Consider the following 25,908-nt stretch of genomic DNA (forward strand, 5'->3'; position numbering starts at 1 on the left):
CTGTGGTGATGCAGGGTTCAGAGATTCAGCTGGTAGAGGTGAACCAGAATACCCTCATCCAGTGGCACAACAGCAGGCAGAAGAAGCAGGAGCTCTCTGTCCTTCTTCAGGGTACTGCATTGCCTCCAGCCCTCCCTGAGTCTGAGGAGCCTCTTCAGGAGGCAAGACAACTCCCTGCTGAGCCCAGGTCAGCTCGAGAGGAGCACCAGTACCTGCTGCCGGAGAGCACAGCAGGTCAAGCGCAACAAAGGCCGACAGCCTCTAGCCTGCCTCCACGCCCCATCATGCCAAAGGGGCCAGTAAAGAGGCTTTTGGTCGTCCCACCCCCAGCACCTCAGACCGCCACGGCAACAGGACTAAGTCTGTTGCCAGTAGTCCTCCCTGCGCCAGTTCAGGGCACCAGCCCACAAACAGCTGATCCCAACACCACAGCAGAGGCTGGACCTGCACCAAAAAGGCCCTACAGAAGAACAGTAGAGGCAAATACATGTAAAAGGTGTGGCCAGTTCCGCACGGCTGAGACTGGACACAGCCAGTACCGTGGCAGAGTGTATTGCTCTGCATTTGACACTCTGACTAAACAGCAGTGGTTGGAGGAAATGAGAAAAAAATTCTCTAAATGATATGTATATATGTATATATTGTAAATAAATATTTTTTGTAAATAATAGTTAAATTGTAAATAGTTTGAAATATTCTTTGTTGAAGTATTAATATATTATCCTGTTTACTGTGAATAGTTAGTTATAGTTGTGTGATAACTCAATATTTCTATGTTTGAAAAAGAAAAGTTATATTTATTGTAAATATTTGATAGTGGTAATTCACATTTGTATTGTAAAGTTTAGTTTAGGTGTTACTTAAATGTTGTTCTCAGGTGTGTTCTCTGAACTACCTGTCTACCAGCCAGACTGTCCGGGACCAGCTGGATCTGCCGCACCAGAAGATGTTCCGGCTGATCCTGACCCACAAGTGAGTAAAGGAGTTGAGAAAAGATTTGGGTTAGAAAAACTTGAACTACCTAAATAACCCCTCAGTGCACATGTAACTAATCTTTGCAAAAATCTACATTACAGGTATGCCTGTGACATTCGTGTCATTAGGCTGCTTCGGGGCCGGACTCTCGGCAACAGTCCAGCAAGACTGGTGAAGCAGCTGAAGGAGAACCATGGGGAGGAATGGCTGAACTGGTTGGCACACTACCTTGGGGAGTGTGCTGACTTTGTGGATCGGCCAAGCCTTTTCCCAGTGGTCTGCCAGGAGCCCCCGGAACCCATCGAGATCCCCACCAGTCGCTGCCTGCTGTCCGTGTACGGCAGGGACATCCTCTCCTCGTATTGACCACATAAAGGCCAGCATCACCTCCACATTTGGTTCCATCTTAAAGATGGACTCAACCAAAAAGGTAATAAGTAATCAAAATGTATGTAATAGATGTAATCCATGTAATACATACTTCTTATATACACATAAGATTGTTAACAATGATGACATCACATATGCAGATATTATAATTGTGTGGTGTAGTAAATCTACACTTGTGATAGAGTTTGTGTTAAAAAATGTGTGATCATAAACATTACTGTTGTCAAATTTCAGATCACCAAGAAGCTGGCTGGTCATGGCAAGGGGACAGCTCTCTGGATGACCTCCATCAGCAATGAGGTCCGCCAGATCCTCACCAGTGTCCTGTCGGTGCAGGAGGGGCCGGGACTTGACCCTATGGTGGAGAGTGTGGTGGAGCATTACCGCCAGGCAGCTGTTCCACCCCCAGTACTGCTTTATGTTGACGTGAAGTGACGTGATGTTGAAGTGGGATGCAGAGGACCTCACTCTATTGCGGCAGGCAAAGAGAGAACAGCTCAGGCAGGAGGGCGTTCCAGCCCTAACTAATCTCCTGGTGGACAGGAGGATCAGTAAAAAGGAGCTGAGCACGTACTGCCGGAGGAGGACGTGTGGCGAGGAGGCCACCGTCAGCCTCATTGAGCAGCTGCTCCAAAAACTGGGAGGGGCAAATGGGAGAGACCTCATTGGGGTGCCGCTGCTGGACCAGGTGCGCATGGAGCACATCTGGCGTGTACAGAAGCGCCACGTCAAATGCATCCAGGACGTGCCTGGTGTACAGCTGTACACCGAAGCAGGCACTACCACCAAGAGCCGCGTCGTCCTGACCAAGTACCGCTGTGCCAGAGGGTCCACATCCCTGGAGTCCTTCCACTGCCACCTGAACAGGTTCATTCCAGGTTAGTGTCTCACTTATGTATATCAGAAAGCGAAATCTTCATTTTATTATTAAATCATTTTTTAGATTAAAAAGCATTACCCTTGTCATTAGCATAAAAACTTTGTTCTCCAAGGAACCAGTGTAAATGCACTGAACTTCCAGCTGTACCTCTTGGAAGGCCTGAACAGGTGGAATCAGGACCGGGGGACTGCGGCGGTGACCAGCAGGCCGTCATCTCTGCTGACATACTCCGGGGATGTGGCCCACTGTGTCAACACCAACAGCTTGAAGGTGTTTGGCAAGGCCTTTGTGCAAGCCTACAGGCCACCTGCCAAGTACACTGGTAGGTGTGATTGTTATTTTGATACATTATACTCTTGCTTTATTTGGCTTTTAGATTTTCTGCTTTTTAACCTAAGTTTGACAAGGGTGTATTAATATAATTTCCAGAAAAACATAGAAATAATACAGCTATTATTTGTTAAAATGAAATTGTTTCTCTATAAAATGCTTTGAATACAACTAATTATTATGATAATAATAATAATAATAGTGTTTTTGTTATTTATTATCTGCTCTTTTTCATAGGAGAGCTGCTTGGTGTTGACTACCTGCTCAGTCAGACTGGACAGCCCCTCAAGGTGATCCCTGACTCAGAGGAGACAGAGAACATGTTGGAGGATGTGGACGAGGGCGGGGCAGAGGAAGACCGAACATCTGACCATACTGTGTCAGGTCTCCTCGACGACCCAAGCTTCTCTGTCTGCTCCCAGCCTTGTCCCTCCCCAGAACATCCCTCCATCTCTCAGCCTGCTGCCACCTCCTCTCTGGCTGTTCCTTCCCTGGTTGCTGCCTCCTCCCAGTCTGCTGCTCCCCAACTGGCTGCCACCTCCTCTCTGGCTGCAACCTCCTCTCTGGTTGCTCCTTCCCTGGTTGCCGCCTCCTCCCAGTCTGCTGCTCCCCAACTGGCTGCCACCTCCTCTCTGGCTGCTCCTTCCCTGGATGCAAGCTCCCTCATTGCTGCCACCTCCTCTCTGGCTGCTCCCTCCCCGGCTGACACCTCCTCTCTGGTTGCCTCCTCCTCCTGCCAGTCTGCTGCCTACCATGACTCAGCCAGGTGTCTCCTCAGAGCTCGGCACTGCATCTCCTGATCAGTCTGGGGTACGGAAATACATGATTATGTGTAAAAGAGAGAAACACTACTACTACACTACTACTTATCCCACTAAAGATAGTAGCTGACAGCAAAGAGCAGGGCATCCACTCATTTATGGAAGAATGCAGCCAATAACAGATCAATTGTGCTGCCCTTCTTACATTGTGTATGTTTTTGTATTCTCATTTTCTTTTGTGTTCTTTCTCTGCTCAGGTGAGCAACATTGTTGCTCTGTGGCAGAACGTGCTGGATTATGACAAGCAAAGGGTTGTGTTTGCTGCCAGGTACCAGAGCAGGCTGAACACAGGGAGGTTTAGGTCTCCAAAAAAAAAGGCAGGGGTTCACTCCAGGGGTGGAGAGTCTGAAGAGGCATGCACTCACCACCACTGCCCCGCTTGCCCAGTGGCCAGATTGCTGCCGCTTGATTGAGAGCATCTTCATCCGGCTCTGTGAGATCCACCGCAGTCCTTGAAAGAAGGGGACTGCCTCAGTGTCCAGATGGGATCTCATCCTGGAGGACTACAGGAGAATCAGGCGGCGCATTCTGGCCAACGGGACAGTAATGAAGCAGACCACCCTGCAGCTTGTGGATGTTAGCCACACAACACTGGTGGACACCGCAGTCCTGATGCAAGGTCTGACCTTGCCTAGCCACTTGTCTGTGGCGTGTGCTCCGCTCCCCCCTGCTAATGTGTGAGCCCCAACTGCACCCCCCCTGCCAGGCCCGGTGCATGTCTACACCCTGCCCGAGAGCACTGTGGGCCAGGCACAGGTGAAGAGGAGAAAGATCCTGCCTGCAGTCCCAGCACAGCGTCAGCTCTTCCCTGCTCCACCCTCAGGCTCTAAATTTTTGATGCTGGCTCCGGTGACATCACAGGGGCCTGTACTGATGGCGGTTCCAACAGCCATGGGAGTCAGCCTCCCCTTTGCCCCTCCTCCTGCTCCACCCCGAAAACTGACCCGCAAAGTCCTACACAACACCTGCAAAAAATGTGGGCAGTTCAGGACGGCAGAAACAGGACACAGCCAATACAAGGGCATTGTTTACTGCCCCTCTGTGTATGTATCTGTGTCCATGGAGCAGTGGCTGGAGAACATAAAAAAACAATAGTTTGCCCCCCCTCCCAGAGGCCTGGACACTGCATTAGTGCCCCTCTACCACTCCTCCCTTTCCCCGAGAGACTGTGACACTGTACATCTGTATATAGTTAGTTTATTCAGTGGTAAAAATGATAGTTTTAAGAAGTTGTGTGGTTCGAGTTACACCGGCTATCTGTTGCCTTTGTTGTTGTTGTTTTTATGTTAGATGCACGTCACTTTATATCATTATATTTATTTGATTGATTGATTGACCCTAATTATATTGGTCTTATTTTCTTTTAATCTCATTTGTATTTGGTAATGTTTTGTTGTATTTCCCTGTCAAAGTGTAGTATAATTCATAAAAACCCTTTTCTTCCTTTTTTCTTTCTTTTTCTCTTCCCCACTTAACAGACTATTGTTCCCCAGCTTTGCATTTGTTCATGTTCAGTTAATATATTTCTATAAAAAGTCACTTTTGCTTCAGTGTCCTTTTTTATGATTAAATAAAATTTGTATTTACTGTCAGAACTTTTTTGTACACATTTACAGGGTCAGTAAATGATACGAAGATAATACTATAATAAATGGCTGTAACTTGCTTAGTAAAGGTTTGGTGACAAAAATTTACTTGAAAGTCTAAAACATCGAAGTACAACTTTCTAATAAAAACAGTCCACAGTAAAAACAAAACAAAAACATACATTTTCAGGCTTTTTTTAAAATTTATGATTCTGGTATTTTCATCCATTATCAGAAATAACAAATGTAAAACTGGGACTTTAAATGAGCCAGAGTGAAAGGTAAGGTTCTCCTTGATTTAATGATGTATGGCACTTGATGCTGACTGCCTCAATAGGTGAGAAAAAATAAATAAATACAGGGGAGTCAGGCGCCCCCAAAAATGGTCTAGGTCTTTAAGGGTTAAGTTGAGACAATAAAATAAAATAAAAATAATTGACTGTTTTCTTTAAGTCATTTTCAAGGACACATTTTCAATGTTTGCAGTTTCCAGCTTCATAAATACAGATTGGCAGCATTTCCTTTATAGCAGTAGATGAAGAGACTTTGGGTTTTGACTGTTGAGTGTTTAAAGTAAGCTATTTAATTAATTTTATTTTTTAGAATTATGTTTTCCACAACATAGTAGTAGATATAAATCAACATTTTTACACTTTGATATAGGATAAGTTATTTTAATTTTTTTTTAACTTCCCTTTTTGCTCTCATTTTTCTTCTATTTTTGCACAGTTTGCATGTCAATTTCTGTCTTTTAGTTGTGAGGACAGAGTTCATCTACGAAAAATCTCCAGGAGACTCTGTCTTAATATATTTGCCTTTACCTCCACATTTTAACAATATCGAATCCTTCTTAGACTTTTCACAACAAGGTCCTGTATGGCCAGTTAAATCCTGCAGCGCCCAGCAGCTCTTGTTACAGACAAGGTCCGAACTACGTAACGTGCCTTATGAGCCACTTAATTTCTAGTATAACCCAGCCCTATTTAATCTTAACAAAAAGAAAAAAATGACATTATTATCTGTATTTATATCCTTGCCCTGGGAAATATATTACATTGTTTTTAGTGACACTTGCAGGTGATTTTGTCATTTGAACCTCTAGTGGAGCAAATCCTGAGAGTCACAGCAGTGGAGAGATGTGTAGTAAAATCCACATGCATCCTCTTCGAATTTATCCTGGATTTGTTAAAGTAAGTAAGTTTAGGTACAATTTAGTAGTTCTTTGTTAATTGTAATAATTATTTTTGATGGATTACTTGATTTATCACGTTTTTATTACCCTCATGGCTCACGCTAGCAAAGCACGTTGGCTGTGGCAGTGATGAGGCTAACTGCCGTTTGCTGTCACTCTTATTCCCTAGAAAATACTTCCTTCATGAATTGTCCTATATGAACATTATATTACAAAATAAACTCATTTTATTTTTATTAACTTCTATGTTTTTATTTATTTATCCTTTTCGTACAGTGGCCCTGAAGTGCAAATCACAACGGCAAAACAGAAAACACAACAGGCAGGTTGTTGATTTGCCGTTGTGTTTTCTCTTTTGTCATTGTGTTTTCTGCTTTACCGTTGTGTTTTCTCTTTTGCCGTTGTGTTTTCTGATTTACCGCTGTTTTCTGCTTTACCGTTGTTTTCTCTTTTGTCATTGTGTTTTCTGCTTTACCGTTGTGTTTTCTCTTTTGCCGTTGTATTTTCTGATTTACTGTTGTTTTCTGCTTTACCGTTGTGTTTTCTCTTTTGTCATTGTGTTTTCTGCTTTACCGTTGTGTTTTCTCTTTTGCCGTTGTGTTTTCTGATTTACCGTTGTTTTCTCTTTTGTCATTGTGTTTTCTGCTTTACCGTTGTGTTTTCTCTTTTGCCGTTGTGTTTTCTGATTTACCGTTGTTTTCTGCTTTACCGTTGTGTTTTCTCTTTTGCCATTGTGTTTTCTCTTTTGTCATTGTGTTTTCTGATTTACCGTTGTGTTTTCTGCTTTACCGTTGTGTTTTCTCTTTTGTCATTGTGTTTTCTGATTAACCGTTGTGTTTTCTCTTTTGTCATTGTGTTTCCTGCTTTACCGTTGTGTTTTCACTTTTGTCATTGTGTTTTCTGATTAACCGTTGTGTTTTCTCTTTTGTCATTGTGTTTTCTGATTAACCGTTGTGTTTTCTCTTTTGTCATTGTGTTTTCTGCTTTACCGTTGTGTTTTCTCTTTTGCCAGTGTGTTTTCTGATTTGCTGTTGTGTTTTCCGTTTTGCTGTTGTGTTTTCTGTTTTGCTGTTGTGATTTGCACTTCAGGGCCACTGTAGTTTCACGAAAAAGGCTTTCACTGAAATACTACAACCTTAGCTCTTATCTGTTTCATTGAAAGAGCTGTTTAGCCTGCTGTCTAGGTCTTGTATGTGTAACGCAGGGGAAGAGCAGAAGAACAGCAGAAGAATTTACATTATATAATTTATTTTGAATGAGCCAATAGGACTGAAATTTGGGACATTTTTTTACAAGTCCACTCTCCAAAAATTCAAAGTACAAATGAAAGAGAGTGGAGTGCTCGAACGTTCAAATGAAGTGTGATGGACATGCTCCTTTTTTTTGCCACTTAAAAAAAGGAAAACAACCAAGGCTCTCGGTTAAAAATTAAAGTGGCTTCTTCATAGTGGTAATGCAAAAAACACTTTTCAAATTTTAAAATAAAAATCAAGCTGCGCCACACGCAGCAGCCAGAGGCATCTTCAGTGTTTTAGCCGCCCATCTTCCCTTAAGTACATGCCAGGTAATTAAGATAATAGCAAACACCTGAGAGAAGGCAGATGAGCTCACAGGTGCAAATACTAAAACATGATCACCAGATGGATTTGTAACATGTATAGGAGAAAGGAGAAAGAAGAAAATAGAGTAAATAAATATATTTATATACATGAAGCAATATATGGAGGAATTTTCACTTTTTATAAACACTTTTTCCTGCTTTCCTGAAGAGTGCCTTCTTTATTTTCCCCTTTTTTAAATTATCAGTACGATTATCAGTTTGTATTTACCCATTTCATGCGTAATATTTCAGGTTTGCAGTGGCATTACATATTTGCAAGCAATCTTTGCATAGTTCGATGTTTTATTTATTAATTTACTATTTACTATTACTATTTATTCACTAATATATTGGTATTGAAATCGGCAAAACGGGTTGGAAAATATTGGCATATCAGATATCGGCAAAAAAAACAATATCGTGCATCACAAGTTACACCCAGAGACACTTTAGTCTACCAAACTTAACACCTACTAGGTGCCATAGAGACACTATTGTCCTCCAGAAATTGTACACCAAATGGCCTCTTTCAGCAAAAAGCTGTATATCACCTCTTCAGACACCAACCTACAATACAAACATAGTCAGTCTTCTTCCTGATGGTCTCAATTGCTTTTGTTCGTCATACAGAGGCATCAGTATTCATTTCAGTCTGTTTCATAACCAGTAAAAAAAAATATTTTTTTAAATTAACAACACAAACCTCGTGTTTTATCTTGTTTAATTAATTTATTCCACATGATTGTCATGAATATTGGATTTTATAAAACACAGTTTTTGTTGCCTCTACATTAATACACTGTAGATATACTGTAGGCCAACATGCAGCAAGGCACCAAATGCTTTTCAAAGAACAATTTCCAACACTACTCCTCACACATTATCTCACTTAGTACAGCATTCAAATTTATCGTGGAAAAGGGAACCCTTAAAACTGACTGTTAACTTTTCAAGTATCTATATTTCTAAATGAGAAATCATTAAAATGCAGCTTTATTTAAAAGGTGAACAGATGCTCTCTTAAAGACAATAATGACTACATGTAGCTGGTATAACAATAAACAACGGTTCTCATGTGGTTAGCATATAAACTTGTTCCAATTATGCAAACATTATTTTGTACATGATTGAAAAATGTAGTGCTTGTACTTAGACGATATGTTAAAGAAACACAAGGTCTATTTGTAATCAGCAGTACTCACTGGCCATGATTAGGACATTACCTGGCTGCCACTGGACTCTGCACAACTTTAAAAGAAATCAGGGACCATTTGCAGTGTATTAAAAACTCTTCACTCTACATCTAATATCGTGATCCGCAGTAGCTACTGACTTTGTCGAGCATAAACCATCGTCATTTTGACTAGACGTCTAGAACGACCACATAAAAATTAGAGACTAAAGTTCAAGGTTGGTACAGATCTAACGAGGGCTGGAGAGCAGATGAGGGTGGTGGCTTCAAGGTCAGTATCAGAGGACGTTACGATTCCTCTCCAATCACACCAGTCTTCATGTCCTAGGTCTGATTGTCTCTCAGATCATGTCCCTGCTCCCCGTCCGTGGCTCCGTTTTGGGCTGACGTGGTCTGATCCTCCTGTGAAGAGTTCAGAGCCAGCTGCATGGCCCAGACGCTCAGAGGCCTCATGTACGCCAGGGAGCGGTAGATTCCCTTCTCGCAGTAAGCTTCAGGAGTCTGGAAGGCCATGCCCAGCCTCTCCCACACAGTCCGGTAACAGCCCTCTGCCGTGCGCATGCCCTCTTCATGCATACCCTAAGAAAAAACACACACAAAGGATGCTTCATATTCATAAGTCTTTTCTGCATCATTTTCAGATTATGATTTACTCTTGGGTCCTTTTGTTTGGAGACGAAGCCTCTTTAATTTTCATCGGGCACCTATTTACATGGATGATAAATCATGTTTAATCATTTAATTTAGTTACAGTCCACGACTGCATTTCTATATTTGTGCCTGTGCAAAGTGAATATTTAGTCTTGTAGTTTCATTTTTGTAGTTTCAATTCGTGCACTTGCAAATATGGCTACTGCAGCATATTGCAGAATTGATGCATTTTCTAGGCAGCACAATTAATGCAAAAACGTCAACCTTTTTTTCCATGACGAAGACGAGTCGTCGAGCTCACAAAAGATTGTTGATAATAAAAACACGTATGTTTTGTTTCCGTTAACGTGACGAAACACTTTAAATCCATGATACTTTAAAGCCTCAAATTCGAGATAACGGGTATGACGAAGGTGGTTAAGAATTTTCTGTGTTAACTCAGGCTTTCTGCTTCAGGCCCTGTGCACACTCAGAAAAAGGGGCATGTTACTCATCATGTGATGCTTCTTCCGCACAAAAAGGAGCAATCACCGGCTGTCTGCTTCAGTCAGACTGTTTAAATTACATGTGATAAGTACTTACAAAGTTTTTACGGTAAATACCAACGACTGTATATACTGCTCCCATTGTACAAAATTGATGCCAAAATAGCCCCCACGATAGGCGCTGCCATAGCCTGTATAAAAAGATGGATGACATGACAGCTCACTAAAAGTGAAGCCAAAACATCTCTATCGCCCCCTGCTGACTGGCTGTAGTATAGGTCATAAAGCCCGCCTCCTCCATGTTAACAGGTGGGACATGAGTCAAACTATAAAATCAAAATACACGCCCGATAATTATAGTTATTATCGGGCTATTATCTGTCATTATAGTTAGTTATTATCATGGTGATTCACGTCCAAGTGTTCATTTTTCTGACAAGTTTATTTTTAATTAGTTATTTGATGCTGTAAAAAAGATGATTGACAGCTCTGCTGACAAATTCGGCTCCTGCAGCCAATCAGTTCGGGATTAGCAGAGCGGAGGAGGATCCGCGAGTGGAAACGTAACTAAAACAATCACAACAGTCATTGCTAACGTTAACCTCAGACAAACACAGAGAAGCTGTTCTGCTGTTAAACACGCCAGCGTGCAGGATCCTTGCTGTTTTTTCGACTTGTCAGAAAAATGACTGAAATGAAACTTGGACATAAATCAGCATGATAATAACTAGCTATAATGACAGAAACCATGTTTGAGAAAAATGTATTTGACAATTTTGATTTTATAATTTGACTCATGTCCCATCTGTTAACATGGAGGAGGCGGGCTTTATGACCTATACTGAGCCAGTCAGCAGGGGGCGATAGAGAGGGTTTGGCTTCACTTTTAGGGAGCTGTCATGTCGTCCATCTATATAAACAGTCTTTGGTAAATACCAACACTGCTGCTGCAAATAAGGCGAGAGAGGAATGTGCAGTATGTGCTACTGTAAGTGCACAGCTTCTTTCAGTGGCTTTACATGCGTAACGATACGTTTCAGAAGTTTACATTTACATTTGACCTCAGCTGAGGTGGAGAACATCTAATGAAAGGTCACGCTTTACAGCAGATTGAACCTGTATTAGGCTACTTACATTAATCTAAAGAGAAAATGTTTTGACTAAAATGTGATGACTTTTTATTGACTAAAACTGGATTAAAACCATAAAGGGTAAAAATGACTAAAACTAATGAGCACTTTCGTCTTAGACTAACCCTGAATCTAAAACAGCTGCCCAAATTAACACTGATCAGTAGTATAAAGTCTCGAGACGTACAGCCCCACGCTTACCTCATGGATCATAGTGGCTGCCAGTCCATACACAACTCCAATCCAGACCTCGTCCGACTGCACGCTGGAGCGATCGGCCACCCCTTCAGGACGCATGCCGTTTACTGCTCCCATCTGACCTCCAGCGAAGCTCATCACATTCAAGTCAAAGACAGATTTTAGTGCGCTCTGGATTTTCTCTTTTGGAAAGGCCTGGAAGAAGAGAAAAAAAAAAAGATGAGACCTCAAAGCTTTAAAGAACATTGATCTGAAAATATTCCATGACGGGATTAAGGGCTTATGTTTTGATCTTGTTTAAAGTCACCTGATATTCTCCCTCTCCCAGCCCGGACGCTCTCAGAAACCAGTGTCCAGCACACTGATCGGACATGACACTGTTAGAGAGGTCTCTCCCACTGCTGTCATAGTTGTAGTATTTACCTAAACATGAAAGGAAAACAGAAAATAAAGAGAAAACTTTTTGTTACAGGTTTGATCAAGGAATATAATTTGTTGTTGTTGTTATTAAACCAACACTAACCGTTCCACAGCAGTTTGTCAAAAGCAGCACTGCCCCTGTCCAAGATGTCCCTGTAACGTTGGTGTGTCTCCTCGCTGTCCACCAGTCGCGCCATCTTACACATCACGCACAGGGACGCCAACCACAGCCCGCCGCAGTACGCACTGCAAGATACAAACAAAACGACACAAGAGAAAATGGGTTTAATGACATGACGTCTCTCACACATGCAAATATAATTTACATAAAAGCCCAGAGATTTGGGTCAAATGGAACCTTGTTGCCACGAAACAATGAGTTTGGCTCAGTGGAAAAATATATTTCAGGCTTGAGCACACTGCGTCCACTGTCCTGATCTGTTTTGAACAGAGACAGTTTCTGTCCGTTCCCTTTGTGTTTGCGGCAGCTTCTGAACTTAACCTCGGCTCTGAGGTCACATTTAGAGGGGAAATGAGAACTCAATTTTTCCCGCTTTACATCACAAGTCATGCTTTCCCTCCCATCCCCTTAAATTCAGGCTTCAGTTGTAAATGCAATCATGGTACAGTAGTTTCTTTCTTTCTTTCTTTGAAGAATGCGCAACTTATTGAAGGAGCACTTAAAGACAAGTAGAATTTATCTAAATGATATTTTTGGAGGTTTCAGTGTTTCTAATGTTGATAAAAAATGACAGGGATATAAGACAACCCACAGGGGGGATTCTTCACTTAGCTGCATATTTCTATTGGTCAGGGAACGAGGTTGGAGCTGAGAGCTCAGGTTTTGTCTGCCCTGGTAGATGCGATGGTCCACCTCCCGTTCACACAGATTTCCACTTGACCTGATTCAAGTCGAGCCAGTCACACTCTGTACTGCTTATCCTGTTCAGGGTTAAATGTGGGCTAGAGCCGATCCCAGCTGTTATCGGGCGAGAGGCGGGGTTACACCCTGGACTGATCGCCAATCAATCACAGGGCTGACACATAGTGACATACAACCATTAACAGTCACACCTAGGGGCAATTTAGAGTCACCAATGAACCTAACAAGCATATCTTTGGACTGTGGGAGGAAGCCGGAGTACCCGGAGGGAACCCACACATGCATGGGGAGAACATCCAAACTCTAGGACCAGGAACCCTCTAGCTGTGAGGTATTTATCAAATATTGGGCAGGTTTAAAAGGTGACTGTACGGAGGAGTGTCGTTAAGGCCTCTTTGTAAACAACCAAGATGGCTGCCGCCGATGATGTGGAAAGTTCAAATTCAACAAACAAACAGGAAGGAAGCTCCGGTTACAAACAAACGGTATGTGTTGGCTCATAAATCCCATTATGTCAAAGGACTATGTTGAACTAGTAGCTGACTGACTTTGATGTTAAACCTAGCTACCTAGCCTAGCTACACAGCTTATTGCTCTGATTGGTTGCAGCGTCCAGGGCGTCTTGGTCTGTGATTCTTGGTTACAGAGCTTGGAAATGAAAAATTGTCTTCATCCGCTCACCTTGGTCCAGTCACCGTCCAACCGTCGTAAGTCTGATCAGCATATCCAGAGTTCTCTATCAGTCCATCTCCATCCAGGTCGAACTTCATCTCTGACTCCATCACAGCCTGGCGGACAAACCAGAGTAAGACTTTTTATTGGACCTTAAAGTTCCCTCAGGTTTTGTGTTGCTACTACACAGTATAGTTAAGATCGCATGGCTCATTTATACCTGGCAGACGGGCCACATGTCCCGCAGGTACTGAGTGTCCTGTGTGAGGTGAAAGTCCCTGTAGACCTGCAGAACAAACTTCAGGTTCAGGTCCTTCCAGTCCGCTGTGTCGTGGATGAGGTAGGCGTTCACCCTCTGCCAGGGCTCATCGTCTAGGGACAGAGACTCAAACTTACTACCCAAAAGCCGGTAAATCAAACATCACTTTCCTCAGAGTCTTCTCCTACCTGGGTCTCCGATGTCGTGAGGCACCACATTTTTGGCCTTGACCGGAGAGTACAGCCCGCTCATCAGATGCAGCCTCTCCGTCGGGTCCTTCTGGACCACGCTGCCGGCTGAGGAGACATTCACGCGGTGAAAAAATGGACCTTGTTCTGATCTTTATCAGCTACACATGCTTCGATAATAGATAAACCAGCGACGAACAACAGTTCACTTACCGATATCATACTGTAAACTCAAGGCGAGTTTGGGCCACAGCATGATGAGTGCAAAGGAGGCGTAGAAGTGCACGTCGTATGTGTTGTACATCCTGTACTCCTGACCTGGGAAACAATAAAAAAAACATATTTCATTGGTAGATTTTTCTTTTCTCTTAAACCAACACTGAATATTTCCCACAGTTTACATGTTCCACCACAAGCTTTGTACGTTGTAAGGCTATGCTAATGTTTGTAATGTAGCTAAAAGCATGTTCATTTAAATTTCTTCTTGTGCAACAGATCTGTTTAATAGTACCGAATATTAGCATGAAGGTAACATCATTCTCACTTCTGACCATATAGATGTTATGGTATGAAATTGAAACATGATATGAAACTGTCCGTTCATATTTTGGCTCTGAGAGTTTTTCTAAGCGAGCATCAGCATGAAGAAGCAGTCAAACAACACTAAGAAGCTTTATTGTTACATAGTTAGTTTTACTCTGCATACGAGTCATACAGTTTAATCAATGCTAAAAGTTTCTACAACTTGCTTTATATGTTTTTAATAAATCCATGTTAAAGTACAAAATGCTAACATAACATGAGACAAACTGTGATGCTTAGTTTCATTATAGTTTGTAAGGTTGTCAGGTGTAGGTAGAGAGAGCTGGCAGCGGGGCTAGTTAGCCGGTGCTCCGGAATAGCCAGTAGCTTAAGACTCGGCAGACGAGGGAACGGAGATTTCCACAGTTCCACTGTACTTTGAAATGCAAACATCGACCATACAGTGCCAGGTCTCAATGGCGCTATGTTCTATAATCATACATGAGCAGCACATGAACGGCATAACCTGCACCAACTTGTTACTGAAGAGAGTTATTTTATTGGGGACGTCCGTCGAAGACATATATCAGGACTGACCACAACTTAATTCTAGCACCTCACAGCAAAACAGGAGAGAGACACCCCCCCCTGTGGTACTTCTTGGTACTACAGCAACATCACAACTAGGGATAGACCGATTATCGGCGCCAATATTCGGCATTTTGACGCATATTGGCATCGCCCTTTTTTTTGTTTTGTGTGCAGAGTGCTCACACACACGGCACAGAGGAGAAAAAGTTCATTTCTTTGCAAATTTTATTTAACTTTGTTTTATTTACTTAATAAAACTTCAGGAAGTTATACTGAGGTATTTTACCCAGACGATGGCGCTATAATCTTGCTAAAGCTTCATCACAGACGTGCACCGTCATGAAAACCTTAAAAGAAAACCTTTAAATTGGACCCGCTGGACCCGGAGAAAGTTCGCCATTTAAGCATCAAAAATTACAAAAACAATAAACAGATTGATCAGAAAAAGTTTCGGATCTGCCCATTTCCTGTTACTCACCTTCCAGGTACGCGAACCGTCCGTACTCCTTAACGACAGCAGGCTGAGCTGGCAGCCCCCCGTCCTCGCTGCGAACGCCACCGCTGACATCAGCGTCCTCCGGCAGCTCCGTCCACACCGTCCCTCCGTCCGCCACAAAGTACAGCTCGTTAAACAGAGCAGACTTGTACCAGGAGGGGAGAGAGCTGCAAGTGAACGTATAATGTATCACCAAACTGGAGCTTTTTTTATTATTTAACCTGCAGAGCTGTCGAAGCTGTGAGCTACCTGTCCTGCAGAATGGGTCTCTGCCACTCCTCGATGCTTTGTTCCCACTGTCTGTAGTGTGTGAGTGCGTAGTGACTGAGCGACAGGGATGCGTCCCCTTTAGCACCAAAATAACGAGTGTATCTCCTGGAAACAAAATTCAGATGTTTGAGCGTATTTCAGTGACAGTTGCAATGAGACAAAAGTAACATAAAACCAGGACTAACAGTTTTGTAGCTGTGAGAAAACATCTCCAGCTTTTCCAAGTGCGTTACACTTTTTGTTCCTCGTACCTGATGTGTTCCCTCTCCCTGGAGCCGAAGTTGATTTTGGGCATGTCCCAGGCCAGGCAGAACTCCACAGTGTTGTGACCCTGAGCCGGCACAGAGCAGCCCACCGCCAACGCAGCTGCCACCTTCTCTCCTTTAGGCGTCGGCGGGCTGGATCCTGCAGAGGGAAGTCAGAGAGGAGATGTGATACCTGTTCAACCGTGGATCATCTCTGTGGTCTGTTTTTAAGCACCGACCTGTTGGAGAGTCCAGCCGTCCGTCAGTGATGAGGTCACTCCACAGGCCGCTGCAGGTTCCCTTTGGACTGAACGCCGTCTGGTGACTGACGTCCCTGTCAGGCTGTTAAAATGTGCACACATAAACACTCCTTAGAAATCGCTGTAACACCTAATGCTCATTAAAGCCTCAGATTTAAAACTGGCTAGACTTTTTGTAATCCTGTTTATTCCCCTGTAACCACTTGTGTAACTTCCTGCTACAAAACCATGAAGCTGCTTAAATTCTGTAAATCAAACCTGCTCTCGGGCGGCGATGCTCAGAGTGTAAGGGTTCACTGTAGTGCAGTGGTGTAATAAGACCCCAGACACAGCCTCCCCCTCCTTCTCCAGGTGGAATGGTTCGTTCCAGTGTCCCCCGCTCTTATCGTCCTTGTGTCCCGAGCCGTTGACCATGGTGAACATGATGGAGACGTCCAGAGCAAAGTCGTTCTTGTTCTCTATGTCCCACACGAACACCGCCACAGGGAGACTCGAGTCCTGAGAGGAAGGAGAAACACGGTGGAATAACTTATGTAGAACCAGCCTGTCAAATGAATTATAGTGTTTGTAATGTAGCTTTAACTATAACACAGTGTTTCTTCTGTATAAAAAGTGCTGGTGGTCCTAAATCTTCTAAAGGTTTCAGCAATTAATTGGAGTGGGTTTATTCATTTTAAGAGTGAGTGTTAATCTCTTTATAGCTCTTTTTTTTAAAAATGAAAAATAGTTACATGTGTATATTTTTAATCCTAAACGGCAAAAATGTACGCTTATTCTCTGTCCAGCAGCAATTTTAACTCTTTAAAAAGCTCTTTGTTTTTGTCAGGATACTATTTTTCTTCATTAACTACCAGACACCTGTAATCTGACGTACTGTAGGGTTCCAACGTTTATTTTGAAAAGCTTTTTGTGTTTTTAAGCGACTTCCTGTTAATTGTTTTCGTCAAATTCAAATTGATTCATCAGAGGTTAGACATAATGTATCTCATATAAACATATCATCGTTATAACCCGACCAATACTGGGTGTTTGAGGCTGATGTTGATAAGGATATTTGGGGGTTTCTTTAAAAACCTGACAAACATCTTTTGGCCAATTACCGTAAAATCCCGATATAAGATGCAGTCTGTTTTGGTGTTTTCTATAGCTATTTATCAAGTTTAAAAAATGTATACTTTATAGTATTTTCAACACTATTTCAATTTATTTTCATTTGAAACATTCATAACACACACAGAGTACAGCCTACCGTCTGTTTTCATCGTGTTGAGTTTGTAATCCTGCTAGCTAACGGTGCGGTAGTTGAGCTCTGCCTTCGGTAACGTTTGTTGTGAGCATGTCGGCTGCACCGGTGAGCATGACTGCGCATGTCCCTGACGAAGTGTTAGCTAAATTATGGCGCCATCGTCTGGGTAAAATACGTAACTCTTAAATACCTCTCTCTGCATTTTATACTGATAAAATACTATAAAAATACTACCGGTAAAGAGGACGCAGCCCATTTTTTAGATGAAAAAACTGTATATGAATATCAACTGACATTAATTGCAAAATACCTTCAATAAGCTAATTTTGAATGATGAGCTTGTCTAGTTCTAGTCTTAACAACCAAGATGTGATGGCTTTATTTAAAACTTCCCTTGTTTATTTACCTGGTAGTCATGAGGGATTACTGGTGAAACCTGTCTGCAGGTTAAAGTCACATTCTGTCCCGGCAGGTGGTAAACGGTCCATGCTCGGGGGTACAGGGCGTGATAGAAGGCGTACTCTCCGCAGTAGCCCCAGTTCCAGCCTTGTAACGTGGGCGGACGCTCTACAGAGAGCACCTGCTGGTAAACCGTTTGTCCACCGCGCCGCAAACACACAGTGAACTGAGAAACAGAAAGGGGAATAAAAGAACATGTCAACTCTTTGATTTGTTGTTTCCTTTGTTATTTGTGGTTACATTTCCCAACATGCCCTCTGACCGCCCTCTGGCTACAGACCTAAACTGGAATGTGCATCCAGCTACTGGTTTTGCATTGAAAGCACTTTAGTGACAGGAGAGCGAGTTTTTCTGGGACAAACAGAGTCACACCCTTTCCTTAAACATCAAATGCTTTGCATTCAAGTCTACTGAGCGAGGAACCTGCTATCAGTGTCCTTACATACAATTCCTCCTTTTAAAACCAGCATTTAACCCCAATTCTGCCGTCTGAATTTGGCCAGAATGGGACTCCAGTAAAGAACATAATTTAGCTGTTAGCAAACTACAGCTTTTAACACCCAAAGCAGCCCCATGGAGGTGATAAGTGACTCCTTATCAGCAAAGCAAACAGTGACTTAACAGGCTGCAGGAGGAATCGTTGGACTTTGTTTGGTGAGATTCAAATAGGTCAGCGGCTATTGTGCGGGACGTGAAGGGACCATAATGTTTAAAGCAACATAAACACAAGTCTAAACACAAGTCATTCTGTGCTTCTTCAGGATCCTGTTTACCTGGTTTGCTGTGACAGTTTTGTAGTGGTACATTCCAGGGTTCAGCTGCCATCTGCAGAACTCCCCCCTCCAACCTCGCGTGATGGTTCCTCCTCCGATACCGCCGAGGGGAGCGCCTGAGAGTTATGAGAGAAACAGCTGATTAAAGGACAATCCGGAGCTACATGAGAGGCAGGTTTCACTTGCACTCTTAGAAATCAGATTTCGTCCTTTCAAAAGACTTATAAAGACGTTAAGTGGGGAAATTAAAGGGTTCAATTTAGGTTTTGTTCCAAGATTAGACCGAATTATTTATTAGAATTCCTCTTATTTACCCAAAACAAAAAAACGCTTGCTTATCCCTCTCAAATTCAGCCTTTAATCAAGTTGTAAGATTGACCAGAACTCACCGTATATTTGGCGCAGAGGCTGGGCACGAAACATGTCAATGAATGGAGCTTTCTTTTCCACCTGCGTCTTCTTGTACCACCATTTTAGATACCTGGATGAACAAATTAACAGGATACAGTGCAGCAATTACCTTACAGTCGTAACAGGAAGTGTGAAAAAAGCAAGAAAATCAATAAATATTCAAACACAGAGTCATTTATGTGAAGGTAGCATGAATGCTAAATACAGTCATGTGTAAAACGGTTATTAACAGGGATGCTCTTAATGTTCAACTGAGCTTATAATCAACCATCAGAAGCATCGAGCTGGAACCAAGAGTGAATTTGCACATACACTAAAATCCACACACGCACACTCAGAGGCACAAAAGAGTGAATTGTGCAACAGCATAAAGGAAGCACTTGTAAGAGGAGGGAAGTGAAGTCAAGAGTAACAGCTCCACTTTATCTGTTTGATGTTAATAGTGTGTCTGTGTGCAGCGCTCGCTATCACCCCAGGGTTTTAGCGTAAAATATTAATCAGGCTACGTTACAGACAGATCCAAGAGCCTCTCTGAAGATAAAGGTTGAAGTCAGTAATGTGTTTATACTTTGAACTCTCAATCAGACGTGCTAGGTTTGTTGTTAATACGCAGAATAAAGTATAAACCTCTTTGCTGTTCCGTGCTCAAAAATCCCAAATTGAGGAATTAGACTCAGCAAAGAAAGCTAGCAAAGATTAATCAAGCTAGCAAAAATTGTGTAGCTTATTAACATAAGAACACCACTAGAGATCAAATAACCTCTCTCCTGTTAGCTTTTTAAAAAATCCCAAACTGCTGAATTTGAGTTAATCAAGCTAGCTCAAAATGTGTAGCTTAAAAGCTAACAACACCATTGATCATGTAACATCCCTCCTATTAGCTGTTGGATCCTAAACTGACAAATTTCGCCAAATTAACGCCACCATGGATCATGTAACCCTCTCTCCTGTAAGCTGTTCAATCCCAGACTCACTAGCTAAAATTTTGCACAAATGTTGTAGCTTATTACGTATTAATTATTACCATCAGGGATCATGTAACCTCCCTCCTACGAGTTGTATAAAAATCCCAAACAGAGGAATTTGACCAAGCTAATGAAGCTAGCTAAAAATATGTGGCTTAGTACTGTATTAACTAAGGCTGATGTGTTTAGGCCAACTTTAAATCCCTCAACAGGAGCGAAACAAAGAGCTTCAAAATTTAAAAAAATCATCCTTTTCCCTGGAAGTTCATGTTTTAGTCCATCATTCCTCTATGTATATAAGTTGAAATGGTCTCTATTTCAAATAAGGTGGCCCTCCTACACTGGAAGAGTGACAGAATATCAATGTAGCTCATCAGTTCTAAAGTATCTGCAGCATCAAACAGGGAGGGATACAGCAGCTTTGTACACAGCTTTACACACCCAAATAAACAAAAACTGTTGTTTGGTAGATCCTGTGCAACTGCAAACAACTGCACTGCATTCCAGCGCAGAGACAAACAATAACATCACAGGAAAGTGACACAACAATAGTCTGCCGATACCTCTCCACACAGGAGGGGATCAGTACAAATGGGTTATTTAAAGCCATGGAACGTTATGCTATTGTCATGATGATGATAATGTGCAGCTCAGCTGGATTACAAACAATGGTCCTGACCCTGATGCAGCTCTGTGCGTACAGGCTGAGTGTGCTAACCTGAGGCTAACCTGCGCTATCCATACTTGTAGCACTATAAAGGAAGACAAATCCAGGTCCGACTAACTGATTACTTACTGTTTATCAAAAATACAAAAACTATTTAAGATTTAGATAGATATACTTTGATGTAAGTGTTTTTTGTTTTTTTAAATGATACTTTTATGACAACGTGTTTGAAAGCAGGTGAGGCTGCGTACGTAGGTGATGACAGCGGAGGAGCAGCCCCGCCTACTCCCCCAACAAAGTATCCAGAGCCGTATAGACAGAGAGTCGCGTCAGTGGAGGTCCAATATGCTCCATGATCCGCCATTGTGATGTCGCAACTCTCTCTCTCTACAGCTTTGAAAGTACCGCTGACCCCGGCGGTCAGACAAAAATGTATGTTCCGATTGACCTGCACCTACGTGATGTGCGTGTGACTACCCTCCTTCAAACAATAACGAAGACAAAAACTGTTTTGTACATTTGACCAAAGTTAAGTATTTGTTTATTTTATTTATTTGAAGTCAGAGTGATTTAAGTTTAATCGTCGCCCAAATACGACAGGAGGATCACTTAGCTCAGTTAGCGCCAGAGGGCTACTGTTGAGCTTCTAACCGCGAGTACACTTTGAGCTTGTACTTTTTACCTTTTACTTCAGTAAAGAAGTTGAATCTGTACTTTTACTCTTACCGGTCATTTTTTACACAAGTACCTGTTGTTTTCTTTTATAGAAAATAATGTGTATCTAATACCAGAGCTAGCTGCAAAGCTTAAAAACAATATACTGCATTAAGTCATGTTGCATAGCTTTTTTTGTGTTAAGTTTAAAGTGCAAAAAGCCCAGATAATTTACAGTATTTCTATTTATTTTTCACGCAATATTGGTACTCTTTGCTGTACAGTGTCTCCTTGTACAGACAAACTAAGCATTTTTATATTGTGTAACTTAAAACACACATTGCTTCACCTCTCAGTTTAATGATAAACACCTGAAGGTGTGGCTCCACCTGGCTGAAACCTCTTTTTTAACCCTCTGCAACAATGCCGCTGCTTTATGACTATCACATTACTTTGTGCAATAGTGAACAAAGGTTTCCATGGCTATCAAGCGACAAACACACCTTGGAAAGGAAATCGGTATAAGCGTTTGTCTTGGGTGTTAGCTTAAGCTTAAGTATGTTAGTTTTACATTTAACGTTGTGAAAGATTTATGAAGCAACTTTTACTGTTTGAACAGCACTTAGTCATGAAATACAGAAATAACACGCCTCAGTGTTTGTCGTATGGCGGTTAAAGGACCTGCAGGTGTCACAAGGAAAGATAATGGAAAAAACTAAATAAAGGAAGGACGAGAATAATGTATATAAATGTACATAAAGTTAGTTCGTTTTTCAGTCACAGTCTTATTTCTTTGCATAAATCATGATCGATACAAAATCAGTCCAAATCACTACAAATAAACCTTATGATGGACAAAATCCAAAGATTTCTCAGGCAAGCAAGACTCTCAAGCTTGACCTGATAACTGAGACCAAAAGTAGCAGGAAGCATGTATTTTTTTGCGTCTCAGATGTCAGCGGGTTGTTAGGGAAACAAACAAAACAAGCTCCACAGATGTTCAGGTCAGAGCTGGATTTTTGTTCTGACGCTGCAGGGGGAAAAAGTGCACTCTGTCATCTTCACAAGCTGACATGTCACGTTTACTTCCTGTCTTAACTGCTCGGGAGGTTTTACAGTCATGGAAGACGATATAAACTGCGGCTTTGACTTGAAACCACTGTTCATGTTAATTTCATCGATGCGGACAAGTCTGGTTGTATCAGGTTATTTATAGAGGAGGCTTTGTGAACGTCTGCTTTCTTGTTATGGCTTTACTAAGGCACGAAACAACACGGCAAATCTACACTCTGCTCTTCAAAGACTAAACCAAATCAGACCACAAGCTGCAAAAGAACCTTTCAACCTTTTCATCACGTGTTTGCGCTGCTCCTCCAAAAAAACACTTCTTCCTACAGACATTATTGAAAAGTTTTAATGTTACAAATGTTGAAATGTATCTTTTTTAGCCACAAATCTAACCTGGAAAAATGTGTTGTTTTATATTTTTGGAGTGTGTAGCATCAACCGTCTTAAGGCTGAACATCTCTCTCTGTTGTGTCCTGAGAAATCTGACACTATATGCTAATAGCTCCCCAGGTGCTGTGCTGTGGAAACACACACGTTGGTGACGAGGTAAAGACTACAGGTTGCTGTGTCATATGGAGGTGTAAACTGAGAACAGCAGGGGCCAATAGAAGAAGACATGTTGAGGGTGTACACTGAGTGTAAAACATGTTGAAAAAAAATCCTGGTTATGGTGCTGAAACTTTACAATATGTCACGTCTTGTAATGATTAAAAAGACGCAGCTCATGACTTTTAACGGGAACACGTCACTCCTGCTCTTGCAGATCTGCATTGGTTGCCAATTTGACACTGGATTTTAAGATGTGTTTGTTTTAAAGCCTTAAAGCTCAACTAAACATTATTAATCTGCGATTTCCGTAGGTCCTTCTTGCGCCAACTTACACGTAAGAACCAATGACGTAATAATGATTGATAAAAGTATTGAAATTGTGTCATTAATCTTTAAAAAAAAACAACCAGACTTGTTTTTTGATCAGATATTTGCTAAAAAATCCAAAACAATCCTGAATTTTTAACAAGAGGAAACCAGAGGGGTTTTTTTTTAACTCTGTTTGAGGTATTCTCATTTTCCTGAGCCGAGTGTAGAGGCGTTTTGAGTTTCGTCTGGAATTGATTTTGCTCGCTGACGGTCGCTTTCCTTTTTAGACTGTTTGCTTCATCTGAGCGTCAATTTTGTTTCTTTTTCTTTGGATTTTCACTTAAGTTGTATCTGTAGTCGCCGATCTTTTCTTTGTTTGTTCAGCCATAGTAGATTACTGTTTACTCGCAACACTTGCAGAGACCAGAAAAGCAGCCACTTAGCTCCGCCTACCCTCTCTGGCAGACCAACCACTGCTGGCTGATGGTAAACGTGTCACTAACTGGGCGCCGCTTGTGATTTTTTTGCGCGAAAGTCGCACCAGACATCCAGTCTGTAATACTGCAAACGCAAAGGCTTAAATCAGTGGGCCAGAGTATCAATCACCATTGTGTTACCACATTCTGCGATAGATAGAGACTCAACAGACACTTAACCTGATTTCCTCTTTCTCTTTACTCTGTTTTAATTTATCAATTTCTCCCTACTTCCTGTTTTATTACTGTTTCTGTTTTATTATTATAGTTGATAGAAGAGTTATAACTGTTTACTTACATTGTGTAAATTTGCTTTTTATTGCAATACTCCTTTAATCATTTAGATCTCGATCTACCTCCATGTATAATGTCTTTTAATGTATCATTTTATCATCTTATTTCAATAACTTTGAGTGTATTTTCCTCTGTTATCTATCTTCTAGTGTTACTGTTGCCTGAATAACCTGCTGCTGCACCATAAATACGTACATCTATGTATATATCTGTATTAAGGCAGATTCTAAACTGCCTGTAATGACTGTAAAGCACTTTGGGTAACTTCTGTTGTGTTTGAATGTGCTGTAAGTGATTTAAGTGACAGGACAGGACGTCTCACCTGATTCCAAGGCCGACATGCTCCAGGACGTTGGATAGCGAGACATCTTTAGCTTGGAAAGGCTTCCTCTTCTCCTTGAACTCGTGTGCCAGGCAGATCCGCCAGCCCTCCTTGGGCACTCCATATCCCGGTTCCTTTGAGACATACCTGCTCATCAGGTCTGCTGTGGATTTCTCCCCCCAGTCTGACGACATTTTTACAGGATGTGCACCAAAACTGAGCTTAAAGTAGTGAGAAGGAAAAAACACTTTTTGGAGCACAAACAGGGAGTTTCCACCACCTTTTGTCAATAGAGTCCCTTTCAGAAGGTAGCTACATGAGGCCTAGAAATCTTAAGGTGGATGAGCTGGCTGAAGAGTCTCATTCCTGTGGCGTGAACCGGTTCTTAAGTGACTAGCTCTGAATACCTGCAGAGACAGAGAGCCACCAGGGAATAACAATTGCTGCTTCAGGTAGGAGGACCTAGTGCCATTATAGTGTTATTACAAGAGCATTTAGCCCCTACAGCTTAGGAGGTTTATATCCTCGGGGACATTTTGCATCACACTCTGGATTCCTGTGTTTGGAGACAGCAGAACCCTGTGGTACTTTGTCATGGAGTCCGGATGTGGCTGGCTGGATGGATGGATAACAGCTGAAGACCAACAGGAAGTCTTAAGGATGCCGATCTCTGTCAAGTAGCCAGACACCTACAATGGGATCAAAAAGGAGAAAGAATGCAAAATGGTTAAAAAGTAGTGATCGAGTGTACCTGGTGTCCATCCAGGAGGGCCGATATCAAACAGGCATCTCTGTACCCAGCGGTTAGCTGCAAAGCCGCATAATGACACTCTATCACCTAAATCATTAATCATGCAACGTTAGCTCTATATTCTCCCTTGGTTTAAAGGCGTGGATCTGAAGCTAACTTTACGAGCAAACTTGCAATCAAAATCAGAGAAGAAGAGATGTTTTTTATAAATACCGGAGTGACGGCGTCATTCCACTGCTGCTCCAAACCGACTTCTGTCAGAACCCTGCAGCTTCTGCTAGCACGTCGCTGAATTTGATTTGAACTCTTCCGCCCTCTGCTTAGTCTCTCAGGCAACAATTCCTTCCCGGCTGCCTGCAGAGACCGCGTCATTTGACAGCAAATGACAGCTAAACCTCAACCAAGCTACGACCCTTGGCATAAATATAAAATCAAAGGATGACTGATTGTTCTTGGAGTTTGGTGGAATCAAGATTGATAACCAGCCTTGGCGTAAATGGTGCCTGACAAGCAATACTGAGGAATAAAAACACCCTTCAAAAGCAAAGCCGCTGCAGAGCCTGTACCATTTGGAGTTCAAAGGGGGGGGATAATATTCTTCTATACGATATAAATTGTACCCTCGATTGACAAGCTTTGCCACTTTTGATGAATGCGCGTTAAGTAAACGCTAGAAAAAACAACTCCAATCGAATTTATGGTGTAAATAAACACAGACAAAGTTTATT

The 25,908-nt window shown here is 42.1% G+C and overlaps 1 protein-coding gene across 1 annotated transcript; it reads right to left on the bottom strand.

Moving 5' to 3' along the window:
- Window positions 1-8,483: 8,483 nt before the first annotated feature.
- Window positions 8,484-25,449, bottom strand: gba2 (glucosidase, beta (bile acid) 2). The gene is made up of 18 exons (XM_069672236.1): window positions 25,394-25,449; window positions 24,430-25,118; window positions 19,104-19,195; window positions 18,715-18,830; window positions 17,889-18,107; window positions 16,495-16,734; window positions 16,216-16,318; window positions 15,983-16,136; window positions 15,711-15,836; window positions 15,444-15,628; window positions 14,066-14,170; window positions 13,853-13,960; window positions 13,626-13,777; window positions 13,415-13,521; window positions 11,954-12,096; window positions 11,738-11,853; window positions 11,434-11,625; window positions 8,484-9,545 (listed from the first exon to the last, which is right to left on the bottom strand). The coding sequence occupies exons 2-18, from the start codon at window positions 24,621-24,623 to the stop codon at window positions 9,291-9,293; spliced, it is 2,607 nt and encodes an 868-aa protein (XP_069528337.1). The 5' UTR covers window positions 24,624-25,118; window positions 25,394-25,449; the 3' UTR covers window positions 8,484-9,290.
- Window positions 25,450-25,908: the final 459 nt, after the last annotated feature.

Source organism: Semicossyphus pulcher, unplaced genomic scaffold (assembly GCF_022749685.1).
Source record: "Semicossyphus pulcher isolate SPU_LCO1_2020_fin unplaced genomic scaffold, fSemPul1.0.p SCAF_21, whole genome shotgun sequence".
In the NCBI taxonomy this organism is placed as follows: Eukaryota; Metazoa; Chordata; class Actinopteri; order Labriformes; family Labridae; genus Semicossyphus; species Semicossyphus pulcher.

Coding starts and splice junctions, on each gene's coding strand:
- gba2 (XM_069672236.1), bottom strand. CDS start 24,623: ATGTCGTCAGACTGGGGGGAGAAATCCACAGCAGACCTGATGAGCAGG. Junction 16,319..16,494: donor GCATCGCCGCCCGAGAGCAG/GTTTGATTTACA, acceptor ACATTTTAACAG/CCTGACAGGGACGTCAGTCA. Junction 14,171..15,443: donor ACGGTTCGCGTACCTGGAAG/GTGAGTAACAGG, acceptor ATTGTTTCCCAG/GTCAGGAGTACAGGATGTAC.